At 44.4% G+C, this 13606-nt stretch overlaps 1 protein-coding gene across 2 annotated transcripts; it reads left to right on the forward strand.

Annotated features, from left to right (window-relative positions):
* The first annotated feature begins 3027 nt into the window (after positions 1-3027).
* On the forward strand, positions 3028-12169 carry LOC140419609 (uncharacterized). 2 transcript variants are annotated; one of them, XM_072503534.1, is made up of 2 exons: positions 3028-3130; positions 6334-12169. In XM_072503534.1, the coding sequence occupies exon 2, from the start codon at positions 6708-6710 to the stop codon at positions 7656-7658; it is 951 nt and encodes a 316-aa protein (XP_072359635.1). In that variant the 5' UTR covers positions 3028-3130; positions 6334-6707; the 3' UTR covers positions 7659-12169. The 2 variants fall into 2 exon arrangements, with proteins under 2 accessions (XP_072359635.1, XP_072359636.1); XM_072503535.1 differs by having other exon boundaries at positions 3080-3174.
* Positions 12170-13606: the final 1437 nt, after the last annotated feature.

Genomic DNA, 13606 nt, shown 5'->3' on the forward strand with positions numbered 1-13606 from the left:
AATCATTGTAGTTACTGGTGAACATGAAAAAAAAAAGAAAATCGCTTATTATTGTCACAAGTAGGCTTCAAATGAAGTTACTGTGAAAAGCCCCTAGTAGCCACATTCCGGCGCCTGTTCGGGGAGGCTGGTACGGGAATTGAACCGTGCTGCTGACCTGCCTTGGGCTGCTTTCAAAGCCAGCGATTTAGCCCATGTTAAATCAGCCCCTCACCAACATGTTGTGAGTCAGCAGTGTGGATAACTGAGTGAATCCCTTCCCACACTCAGAGAAGATGAACAGTCTCTCCTCAGGGTCAGCGTGCTGGTGTAAAGTGAATTAGGATGATTGCCTGAATCCAGTCCCACAGTGCAAGCACCTGAGACGGTCTCTTGCCAGTGTGAACATATTGATGGGACATCAGTTCCTGGGAACCTTTAAAGCACTTTCCACAATCTGCGCATTTAAAACATCTCACTTCAGTGTGAACCCACTGATGTGTCAGCAGGTTGTATGAGTGAGCAAATCCCCTCCCACATTTGAAGTTGCTGAACGGTCTCTTCCTGGTGTGAACTCGCTGGTGTGTCAGCAGGTGGGATGAGTTGGTTAATCCCTTCCCACGAGTAGGTGAACTGTCCAACGTGACTGCCCAGATGAACTTCCAGCACAAATTGAATCCTTCCACACAGCCCCACATTTTTGGAGATTCTCCCTGTTGTGACAGTATTTATGTTTTGACATGTCAGATAATCGGCTGACTTCTCTTCCACACACAGAACACAGAAACAGTTTCTGCTCACTGTGAACGGTGCTTTTTCCTTCCATGTCCAAAATACAATGATATATTAGGCGACTCTGTCATATCCTGATATGATGTTTGGTTTGAGTTCCAAGACTGGAGAGTTCCTCTTCTGATAATTGTGTTAAAACAGAAAAAAGTGAGTGAAAGAGAACCCACAAAAACACAAAGACAGGTTGTGAAATTGAGCTAAATGAATCTGGTCATTTGTGGGGCCGGCACTGGGAAAAAGTGACCATGAAAATTGCTGGATTGTCATAAAAACCCAACTGGTTCACCAATGTCCCGAAAGACATGCTGTTAGGTGAATTGGACATTCTGAATTCTCCCTCTCTGTAGCCGAACAGATGCCGGAATGTGGCAACTAGGGGCTTTTCGCAGTAACTTCATTGCAGTGTTAATGTAAGCCTACTTATGACAATAAAGATTATTACTATTAATGTCCTTCAGGGAAAAGGAACCTGCCAACTGGTCTGGGCCAAAAGCTCTGGACACTGTGGGAGCAGAGGGATGAAGGAGAGGGATTTCATGTATCTAAAACTCAACCAGAATGTTAATGCCCAAATACGCAACCTCCATACCTAGAAACACCCGGGTAGCAGCTGTATGTGAACAGCATCACATACAACTGCTCAAAGTCACACACCGTCCTGACTTCAATAAAAATAATATACTGCAGCTGCTGGAAATCTGCAATAAAACAAGAACATTCTGGAAGTATTACACAGGCTAGGCAGTAACTGTGGAGAAAGAGTTAATGTTTCAGGATGTACAGAATGAATTATAGGGAATAAAAGCAGTGCAAACTGTGATGGTCAATATAAGCTCAGAAGTGGAATAGAAATGGATATTAACACAGGGAAAACAATTGCCGACTGTGAAAGATACTGTGGGGATAAAGCTGGTAAATCAGCAGCACATGGTCAGGGGACGGACAGCGCTGGACACCTCATTTAGACACAGTTTGGAAAAGTAACAGTAAAATACTGAACACAGCTAAATTACACATTATTAGAGACAGAGGAAGTTAGACAATGAAAGAGCTGATCAGGGAGGGCAGAGGTGAATCTGAGCAATTGATGTACATGGATTCAAATCCTTGTAAAAGGTCACACCAGCCCCAGAACCATGAAACCTCTGACAGAGAACAGGGCTCAGCACTAAAGACTCTACATTGTAGAGGGATGGACGAAAATGCTCACCATGAGAACAATTTCACTGTTTTCAATTATAAACTCTCTTGCTGGAGCCTGCAGCTGGAAAGATATCAGTAGCTCTGGAGTCAGAGAAAAATCTCCCAGTTGAGGAAGTACCTGGGGCACAGGGGTGATGTCACTGCGCAGTTGTTGGTGCATGATAACATCATGGACAGGAAGACAGAACATCTGGATCTGTGCAAACCAGTGATCACCACACATTGTAGAGGATGGGAGGGTCCTTGAGAGCGTGCAAAGGCGATTTACCTGAATGAGGGATTGTAGTTGCAGTGTTAGGTTGGAGAAACTAGGGTTGTTCTCTTCGGATGAAGTACATTGAAGGGAGAATTGATCAAGGTGTACAAGTTTCTAATAGATTAGGTGAGATAAAGAAATGCTGTTCCCATTATTTGTTAAAGGCTTAGTGGACACGGATTTGAGATTATGGGAAGAGATACAAGGGAATGTGAGGAAGAACTTTTTTTTAAAATAAGAGTGGTAACAACTCAATGGTTAAACTGAAAGGGTGATAATATCCAGGCCCTGATAAATTGGACCTGCTCTTCGTGATGTTTCATTTGACTTTCCCCTCTGAATTCTCCCCTTTTAACCCACTGTAAACGGAGTTTTCAAAATCCATCAGTGTGGGTGGAGGATAGAAATTGCCCCCACTCTCTCCTCCTGCTCCAGGATCAGTAAAGTGAGTTAAAGATAATTTCTCCTGAACAAATCCATTGCTGCATTTCCTTCCTGAAGCCACATTTGTTCACTGGGGCCTGGCACCGGGAGAAAGCGGCAGCTGCCATTGTGTTGTGTTGAGGCGGTGCCGCTAGTTTGTTATTGGGGGTGTTGAGGCCTCCACTCCCACCCACTGCCCCGAACGCTGCCTCCACTTATCCACCTCCTTCCCGCCTGGTAATGAGACAAACAAGCGTCTGTCCCGGGATGTGAGCCGTACTACGCATGCTCCATATCACAATGCCCACGGAGTGATTGACGGCAGCTCTGGACCAATAGAAAGAGGTGGAGGACCGACCGGGAGTGGCTGGTCCTCCAACCAATCAGAGTGAACGAGGACGTGTGGGATTTCGACTGAAGCATGCGCAGTGCGGGTAATGGCGATGGAGAGAAGCTATTATTTCGGATCGACAACGGGTAAGAGGAATATTGTGGAACGCAGGGAGCGTTAGGTCTGGCTGGTGTGTGGAAAAGTTTTCTAAACATGTTGTGCAAGCCCATACCTGGAAAAATCACTTCCTGGGTCCCCCGTTTCACGGAGCGGGGCCGGGAGGGTCCGGTGATCGGTTCGGGGTAACGACCGCCATCTTTACTCGGGACAATGAGCAGTTGAGCGCATGTGCGGCCGCCATGTTTGTAGGGGGCATTATTTTCAAGACTGATTCCACATTGCTCAGAATGGAGGCAACCTGGCCAGCAAACTGCATTACCCTTTGTCCTGGGTAACTTGCTCTTCCATTACACCGGTTTTCACAGACCCAGATACCTATGATTAGAGTAGCAACAGAGAAGTAAAGAAACAGAAACAAATCCTGATCCCTGGATCCCACTAACTCAATGTAAGTCTGACTCAATGTAAGGCGGCTCTGTTCAGTTACACAAAGACCCATGTCGGAAACTCACAACCCTCGGGGCGGCACGGTGGCGCAGTGGTTAGCACTGCTGCCTATGGCGCTCAGGATCTGGGCCCGGGTCACTGTCTGTGGAGTTTGCACATTTGCTGAGTCCACAAAAGATCAGCCATGATCTCATTGAATGGCGGAGCAGGCTCAAGGGGCCAGATGGCCTACTCCTGCTCCTAGTTCTTATGTCTGCGTGGGTCTCACCTCCACAAGCCAAAGATGTTCAATGTAGGTGGATTGGCCACGCTAAATTGCCCTTTAATCGGAAAAAAATAATTGGGCACTCTAATTTTTTTTTTACAGAAAATCTTTTTCTACAGAAAGAACAGAACATTTCTTCCACATTCACAGGCCAATGATATTCAAGTCCTGATGAATGGAGTGACTCTGTTAAATCTTGGTGTGAAGTTTGATTTGAGTTTCCATCTGTAAATCCTTCCCTTGTAATATCCTGTAAAAAGAGTTTACAGGGGCTGGTTTAGCACACTGGGCTAAATCGCTGGCTTTTACAGCAGACCAAGGCAGGCCAGCACACGGTTCAATTCCCGTACCAGCCTTCCCGAACAGGCGCCGGAATGTGGAGACTAGGGGCTTTTCACAGTAACTTCATTTGAAGCCTACTTGTGACAATAAGCGATTTTCATTTCATTTTCAAAAGTCATCACTTGGGGCAGGCACGGTGGCTCAGTGGTTGGCCGAGGACTTGGGTTTGATCTCAGCCCCGGGTCGCTGTCTGTAGGGAGTTTGCACATTATCCCCGTGTCTGCGTGGGTCTGATCCCCACAATCCAAAAATCTGCAGTGTACGTGAATTGGGGGTGCTAAAATTACACCTTAATTGGGGGGGGGGAAATGAATTGAGTACTCTAAATTTATTTTAATTTTAAAAAAACAAAAGCCATTACTGTCAGTCCAGGATCAAAATTCTGAACAGACAATTCTCGTTTCTCTGGAACATATTTCCCCGTCCCTCCTCCTTGGGCTGAAATCCAAACCCATCACACCATCTGCACCATTTCTTTCCCCCAGTTTTCTCCCTCCCTCTCCTCTGCCTGGGTTCAGTTCTCCAGCTCCTGTCTGCAGACTGACAATAAAATCAATGGGTCTTATTGGGGGTTTGTGAATCCTCCCCGCTGACCTCCCGGTGTTCCCTTCCTTGGCAAAGATCAGAGTCGTCATTGATGATTTGAGCCCAAACTGGAACCATATGAAATTGCACAGTGGTTAGCACTGTTTCTTCACAGCACCAGGGTCCCAGGTTTGATTCACGGCTTGGGTCACTGTCTGTGCGGAGTCTGCACGTTCTCCCCGTGTCTGCGTGGGTTTCCTGCGGATGCTCCGATTTCCTCCCACAAGTTCCGAAAGCTGTGCTTGTTAGGTGAATTGGACATTCTGAATTCTCCCTCTGTGTACCCGAACAGGCGCCGGAGTGTGGCGACCAGTGGCTTTTCATAGTAACGTCATTGCAGAGTTATTGTAAGCCTACTTGTGACAATAAAGATTATTATAATTGGGGGGGGGGGGATATTTCATGAAGATTCGTAGCTCCACAATGTGTTTTCAACTCTTCCCACCCATCTCCTTAACAGGCTGACACATTTAGTGTCTGACTAAAAGGATGATCTCTAGTGGCACGGTGGTGCAATGGTTAGCACTGCTTTCTCACGGCACCGAGGACCCGTGTTCGATCCTGACCCCGGGTCACTGTCCATGTGGAGTTTACACATTCTCCCCGTGTCTGAATGTCTCACCTCCGCCACCCAAAGATGTGCAGGGTAGGTGGATTGGCCATGCTAAATTGCCCCTTAATTGGAAAAAAAGAATTGTTCACTCTAAATTTATTTTAAAAAAGGATTGTCTCTTTCCTAATGTTCACAATTAATGGGGTGGGTTCCCAGGAGATGGCTGACATTTCAGGGCAATTAAATTAATAATGGACAGAGATATGTCCAGTGTTGTTACATGGTACAGATTGGATATATTATTTACGGTTCAGTAATAAAGTAAATGTATTATTATTTCTCTTCTTGTAATATAAGACTGTAGCTACGTTATAGATTTCCAGTCATCTCTTCCCTCAGAGGGTTGTTAGTCTTTGGATTTCTCTTCCACAGGGACCAGTTGTATCTGGGGGTGAATATATTGAAGCACAAGTTTGACAGATATTTTATTGACAATGGAATTAAGGGTTATGGGGAACAGATAGAAAAATAGAGAGAAAGCTGAGATGAGGAGGGATGTCTTCACTCGAGGATGTGGTGAAGCTTTGGAATTCTCTACCCCAGAGGAATGTGGAGCCTCAGTCATCAGGGATGTTCAAGACAAATATTGACAGGTTTCTAGATATTGAAGATATCGAGGGATATATGATTGTGTGGGGAAATGGTGCTGAGGTAGATCCTAAAGGATCTCGTTGAATGGTTGAGCAGAGTCGGTGGTCCGAATGGCCTACTCTTGCTCCTATTATAATCTCTGTGTCCTGGTCAGGAAGCAGTGAGCTGAGCTTGGATCTGTCAGTCAACATGAATCAGCACCTTCAGGAGAATTGGGAGGGTGAATATTAGATACAGCAGAGTGAGAATGGACGGAGAGTGTGTGGGGTGGAGATTTACAGCTTTTGGAGAACGAGAGAGAAATAATGTTCCATAGGAACTAGAATTGTCTGTTCCGAATTTCTATCTGTACTAACAACAATTACTTTTATAAATTGTTTTTAAAGGATATTGGAAGAGGAGGAATTATAGGTAGAAATCTCAAACGCCATGTCTTGATGTGACAAACTCACTCAATTCCTTCTGATCTGAATATCATCGGGCTCTGAATATCATCGGCGAGAAGGAGAAATGTTTGTCCGATCTGCCGGCTTCAAAAGATTTTAAATGTGAGTGTGACTGGAAAAGCACCGAGACCCACACAACACACACCCGAGTGAGAGTGTTCCAGTGAACTGACTGTGGAAAGAGCTTCAACTAGTTACACAGCCTGAAAAAACATAACTCCATTCACAGTGAGGAGAGACAGTGCACATGTTCTGTGTGTAGACAAAGCTTCCACTGATTGTCCAATCTGGAGAAACACGCAGAGACCCAAAACATGGAGAAACCGTGGAAATGTGGGGACTGTGGGAAGGGATTCAGATTCCCATCAAAGCTGGAGATTCATCGACGCAGTCACACTGGGGAGAGGCCATTCACCTGCTCTAAGTGTGGGAAGGGATTTCTTGTTTCATCCACCCTGCGGAAACATCAGCGAGTTCACACTGGGGAGAGGCCGTTCACCTGCTCTCAGTGTGGAAAGGGATTCATTGATTCATCCGCCCTGCTGAAGCATCAGCAAATTCACACTGGGGAGAGGCCGTTCAGCTGCTCTCAGTGTGGGGAGAGATTCACTCAGTTATCCAACCTGCAGACACACCAGCGAGTTCACACTGGGGAGAGACCATTCACCTGCTCCCAGTGTGGGAATGGATTCACACAGTTATCCAGCTTGCAGACACACCAGCGAGTTCACACTGGGGAGAAGCCATTCACCTGCTCTCAGTGTGGGCAGAGATTCCGTACTTTATCCAACCTGCGGAGCCATCAGCGAGTTAACACCGGGGAAACGTCATTCACCTGCTGTCAGTGTGGGGAGAGATTCAGTGATTTATCCAGTCTGAAAACACACCAGCGAGTTCACACTGGGGAGAGGCCATTCACCTGCTCAAAGTGTGGGAATGGATTCACCAGGTTATCCAGCCTGCGAAACCATGAGCGAGCTCACACTGAGGAGACGTTATTCACCTGCTCTCAGTGTGGGGAGAGATTCAGTGATTTATCCAGTCTGCAGTCACACCAGCGAATTCACACCGGGGAAAAGCCATTCACCTGCTCTCAGTGTGGGAAGGGATTTATTGATTCATCCGTCCTGCAGAGACATCAGCGAATTCACACTGGGGAGAAACCATTCACCTGCTCCCTCTGTGGGAATGGATTCACACAGTTATCCAGTCTGCAGACACACCAGCGAGTTCACACTGGGGAGAGGTCATTCACCTGCTCTTAGTGTGGGAAGGGATTACATAGAAAATAGGAGCAGAAGAGGCCATTTGGCCCTTCGCGCCTGCTCTGCCATTCATTATGATCATGGCTTATCATTCAACTCAATAGCTTAATCCCGCTTTCCCCACTATATCCTTTGATCCCTTCGCCCTAAGTGCTATATCTAACTGCTTCTTGAAAGCATTCAATGTATTGGCCTCAACTATTTCCTGTGGTAACAAATTCCACAGGCTCACCACTCTCTGGTTGAAGAAATGTCTCCTCATCTCTGTCTAAGTGGTCTACCCCGTATCCTCAGACTGCGACCTCTGGTTCTGTACACTCCCACCATCGGGAAAATCTTTCCTGCATCTACCCTGTCAAGTCCTGTTGGAATATTATAGGTATCTGTGAGATCCCCCATTCTTCTGAACTCCAGCGAATACAAACCTAACTGATTCAATCTCTTTTACGTCAGTTCCACCATCTCAGCAATCAGTCTGGTAAACCTTCGCTGTATGGGTCTAACCCCCAAAATCCAAAGATGTGCAGGGTAGGTGAATTGGCCACGATAAATTGCCCCTTAATTCGAAAAAAAGAATTGTGTACTTTAAATTTGAAAAGTAAAGTCATTAATATATCTTGTGAATATCTGGGGTCCGAGCACCGATCCCTGCAGTACCCCACTAGTCACACCTGCCAATTTGAAAAAGACCCATTAATTCCTGCTGTTTGTTTCCTGTCTGCCAACCAGTTTTCTATCTATCTCGATACACTACCACTAATCCCATGTTCTTTAATTTTACACACTAATCTCTTCTGTGGGACTTTGTCAAAAGCCACATCCACTGGCTCCCCCTCATCAACTCTACCAGTTATACCCTCGAAGAATTCCAGTAGATTTGTCAAGCATGATTTCCCCTTCATAAATCCATGCTGACTCTGTCCGATCCTGCCACTGGTTTCTAAGTGCTTTGCTATAAAATCTTTGATAATGGATACTAAAATTCTCCCCACTGCCGATGTCTGGCTTCCTGGTAAATAATTCCCTCTTTTCTCTCTGTCTCGCTTTTTAAATAGTCGAGTTACATAAGCCACCCTCCAATCTGCAGGAACTGTTCCAGAGTCTATAGAATCCTGGAACATGACCACCAATGCATCCACTATTTCTAGAACCACTTCCTTAAGTACTTTGGGATGCAGATTATCAGGCCCTGGGGATTTATCAGCCTTCAATCCCATCAATTTCCCCAACACTATTTCTCTACTAATATTGATCTCCTTCAGTTCCTCCCTCTCACTAAATCCTGCGTTCCCCACACTTCTGGTGTCTGATTTGTGCCCTCATTTGTGAAGACAGAACCAAAGTATGTATTTATTTGCTCACCCATTTCCTTGTCCCCTATTATACATTCCCCTGTTTCTGACTGTAAGGAACCTACATTTGGCTTGACCAATATTTTTCTCTTCACATTCCTATAGAAACTTTTACAATCAGCCTAATTTCCTGTTCATGCCATTCCCAACATCACCACTGCAGTTTGGGGTCTGTATACGATGCCCACTAATTATTTTGCCCCTTGGTGTTTCTCAGCTCTACCCATACAGATTCCACGTTGTCGGAGCTAATATCCTTCCTCACTATTGCATTAATTTCCTCTTTAACCAGCACTGCCACTCCACTGCCTTTTCCTTTTTGTCTGTCCTTCCTAAATACTGAATATATTCAATTCCCATCCCTGGTCACCCTGCAGCCATGTCTCCATAATCCTGATTATCTCACACCAGTTTACGTCTATTTGCGCGATTAACTCGGTTATGCCATCTGCAGTCACACCAGGGAGTTCATACTGGGGAGGAGGCCATTCACCTGCTCTCAATATGCGAAGGAATTTTGTAATTCATCGCACTCCCTGAGACACCAACAAGTTCACAACTGATTACAGGGATTGGATTCTGCTGTTATTGTTTCTGTTCTCAAATACATCCAGGACTGCAGTTTGTTCATTCTGTTGGTCAATGGGGATGGTCAGAGGGTTTCTTCCTGCTGGACTGGCCGGTCTCACGACTTCTCCCCCAGTGGGCTGATTCTCTCTGAGCCTTCTTGCGAATATCTGGTTTAACATTTCACAAGGATCAAAGAGTGAAAGGGGGTGTGGAGGTTAGACGATGTTTTATTACCATTTCTATTTGGAAAGCCCCAAAATCATGCCACATTGCCATGAAGATGGGCTATGGTGGTTATATGGCTCTTTTGTTTAATTTATCTTGGTGCTTCTCGCAGAAGAAAACTATCAGGGTATGAGGGGCAAGTTATCTGAGGTGCACTGGGAAACTACATTAAATAGTATGGTGGGAGACAGACAATCAGTAATATTTAAGGAATTATTACAGATTTACATGGGGATCGGTTAGCTCAGTTGGCTGGTTTGTGCTGAGTGACATCAACAGCACAGGTTAAATTCCCATACCGGCTGAGGTTATCTGTGGTCTGTGTCAGTATTGATGCTGCACATGAGCCTCTACCCACCCTTCTACATCTCTCTCTCTCTCTCTCCCCCCCCCCCCCGCCCCCGCCCCCATCAGCATCTCCTATTTTTTCTCCCTTTTGTGTGTATCTAGCTTTCCGTTCAATGGATTCATGCTGTTCACCTCAACCACTCGCTTTGGGAGTGAGTTCCACATTCTCACCACTCGCTGGGTAAAGAGGTTTCCACTGAAATTCCTGTTGGATTATTGAATCCCTTCATAATCTGAAAGACTTCCATCAGGTCACCCATTAGTCTTCTCTTTTCCAGAAAAAAGCAGCCCCAGCCTTTCCTTAGTGTTAAATGCTCTCAGTTCTGTATATTATGAATCTTTGTTGCACTTTATCCAGTGCCTCTATTTCCTTTTTCTAAATGGAGATCACCAATGTTGACAGAGCTCCCAGTGTAGTCGAACCCTGGTTCTCATCAAGTTGAACATTTCCTCTGTGCTTTTCAATTCTATCCCTTTAGATTGGAACCCTATATATGGGCCCCACACTTTAGGAAAAATGTGACGTTCTGAGAGAGGGTGCAGAGGACTGTTAGGAGAATGTCACCAGAGATGAGGGACTCCAGTCAGTTGCAATGACTGGAGCAGCTGAATTTCTCTCCCGAGATCACAGCATCTGGAGAGTGGGGAATGGGTCATTCAGCACTTTGAGACCATGTCGGCTCCCTGTGGAGGAAGCCAGTCTGTTCATTGCCCCGTTCTATCCCCAAATTCCTGAAGGTTTATTTCTCTGCGTGCCCATCCAATTTTGTGTTGAAATCCCTCTGTCACCTCTGCATCCCTTACCCTCATAAGCAGTAGGTTCCAGGTCATTATTACTTGCTTTACCTGCATACAAGGCTCCTAGAGCACAGAGGAGTCTATTTGGCCCATTTTTCCCATGCCAGCTCTTTGTACAGTGACCCATTGAATCACAAAGTTTGACTATTTTGCTTTCCTTTTCAGAATGCATCAAATTCCCTTTTGGAAGCAACAGTCCTATGAGATTTCAGCATCATTTATAGACAGTGCATTCGAAATCACAACAACTCGCTGTGTTTTACAACAAATAATTGTGCATATGGTGTGGCTGAAGTTTCACAGAGTATTCAAAATGGTGTCAATGATGTCATTATTACACAAAATTAAGACTCAATCTTTATCAATAATTTTGGTGAGGACACCGAGTGTAATGTATCCTAGTTTGCGAACAATTAGAACAAACGGGCTGTTTAGCACAGGGCTAAATCACTGGCTTTGAAAGCAGACCAAGGCAGGCCAGCAGCACGGTTCAATTCCTGTACCAGCCTCCCCGAACAGGCGGTGGAATGTGGCAAATAGGGACTTTTCACAGTAACTTCATTTGAAGCCAACTTGTGACAATAAGCGATTTTCATTTTTCAAATACATTTCTATAAAACCTCTCACAACCACTGTTGTACCACAGTGTTTGAAAGTCAATGGAGTACTTTTGAAACATATTCACTGTTGTAATGTAGGAAGCTGTAAGTACGCATGTGTAATCACATTTCGTTTAAAAATTGTTATTTTCAAAGTGTATTCACTGTCATTAGTAACAAGATCAAGGAAGCCCTTTTATACCTCGAACATGTGGCTTCCTGCAGCCATTTCACCTTCTGTCCTTTTCTACATTAACTATGTATTGATTTCACAGCAAGAAACAATTCATGATTATTCATTAGTGAACATTCATTATCAATTGGTGTATTAGGTAATTATCTTGTAAAGACTAGATCTTTATTTTGGAAAATAACACGATCAACCAAAATGTTTCCAGAATCTGCAGAGCTATCAGAATTTGTTTGAAAAGCTAAATTCCTTTATAATTTTGAGAAGTTACAAGACATCATAGTCTGCCAAGACTATGTGGGCCAGGCAGTGGTGTAATGGTATTATTACTGGACTAGTAATCCAGAGACCCAGGTTAATGCTTTGTGGATCTGGGATTGAATCTGCCTGTGATAGATACTGAAATTGAATAAAAGTCTCAAATGAAAAGTCCAATAATTGTTGTAAAAACCCATCTGGGTCATTAATGTCCTTTAGGAAATCTGCTCTGCTTACGTGGCCTGGCTTACACGTGACTCCAGATCCACAGCAATGTTGTGGTTGATTTGTAAGTGCCCTCTGAAATAGCCTCACAAGACACGCAGTTCAAGGGCAATTGGAATGAGCAGTAAATGCTGGCCCAGCCAGTGACCCACCTCCAATGAATGAATACGTTTTAAGAAGGCTCATTGTTCAATCTGAAGACGAGTAAGAAACTGTCTCTTTGATTGGATTGGATTTATTGTCACGTGTACCGAGTACAGTGAAAAGCATTGTTCTGCGTACAGTCCAGACAGATCGTTCCATACATGAAAACACAAAGTGCGGATCTTGGCAGTTTGCTCAGTTTACGAAAGAATTTAATGGCTTTGTAGATGCAGATTAACATTTTAATCACCATCCAAAACATTTCTAACGGTAATGTGTGCTCATATAGACCGACACAAACAATACTGTAACTGAATTAGAGGAAATAGCAGAGATTTAACTAAATCACCCTTAATGATAGAGAAATAGGAAAAGCCACTCAGGGAGATGAGGAAATCCAGACTCAATGCGGATTTGCTGTCACCTCTCCTTTCTTATACATGAACGGGATTTAGGCCGCAGAATGTTTCACACCAAAACACAGAGGAGCCATGTAAGCAACACCTAATTCTCAATTCACTTCTATTTAACGATATTTGACTTTGTTTAAAAGCTGACTGTGGTCAATCTCAACAAAGATTCATGGGATTTGTATGACCCAGTGATATGCTTTCTTGGCCAGTCATGTTTGCAATTTAATGGTATATATTTCAGAGTGAAGACTCGAGAGCTATTCAATTCAAAATGAAGTCATATATAACAAATAAATATACTGATGTACAACATTGAATAACACAACATATTGAGTAAAATTGGGGGAAATCTTCTGTAGGAAGAATGATGCATTAATGATTGAACAGATAGCATTGTTCCGTTAGATATTTGCTGAACAAATGCTACAGTTCAGTAGAAGTTCTATATCTTATGGTCTTACAAGTTGAGACATCTGTTTTCAACGAACAGCTGTCTTCATGCAATAAGTGGCCTGGCCTCCCAGCCGAACCATTGAAAGCTGCAGCAAGACTGTGCAGTTGAACGTTGCACAGGTCCATTGGGTACTGTGCTGTCGGCTGTTTGTGTAGAGTAGAGGTTATCACATTCACGTGACACACGAAAGGTGCCTGGTTCGAAACTGGCAGAAGCATTACATGCCTCTCATTAATGATATGTGATGGTGCCATTGGACTGGGGTGGGCACAGTAAGAAGTCTTACAACACAAGGTTGAATTCCAATAGGTTTATTTCGAATCGCTAGCTTTCGGAGCACAGCTCCTTCCACAGGTGAATGAAGAGGTGGGT

Source organism: Scyliorhinus torazame, chromosome 5, assembly GCF_047496885.1.
Source record: "Scyliorhinus torazame isolate Kashiwa2021f chromosome 5, sScyTor2.1, whole genome shotgun sequence".
Taxonomy (NCBI): Eukaryota; Metazoa; Chordata; class Chondrichthyes; order Carcharhiniformes; family Scyliorhinidae; genus Scyliorhinus; species Scyliorhinus torazame.

Bases quoted from the DNA above. Each gene is read 5' to 3' on its own strand.
- LOC140419609 (XM_072503534.1), top strand. From the start codon at position 6,708: ATGGAGAAACCGTGGAAATGTGGGGACTGTGGGAAGGGATTCAGATTC.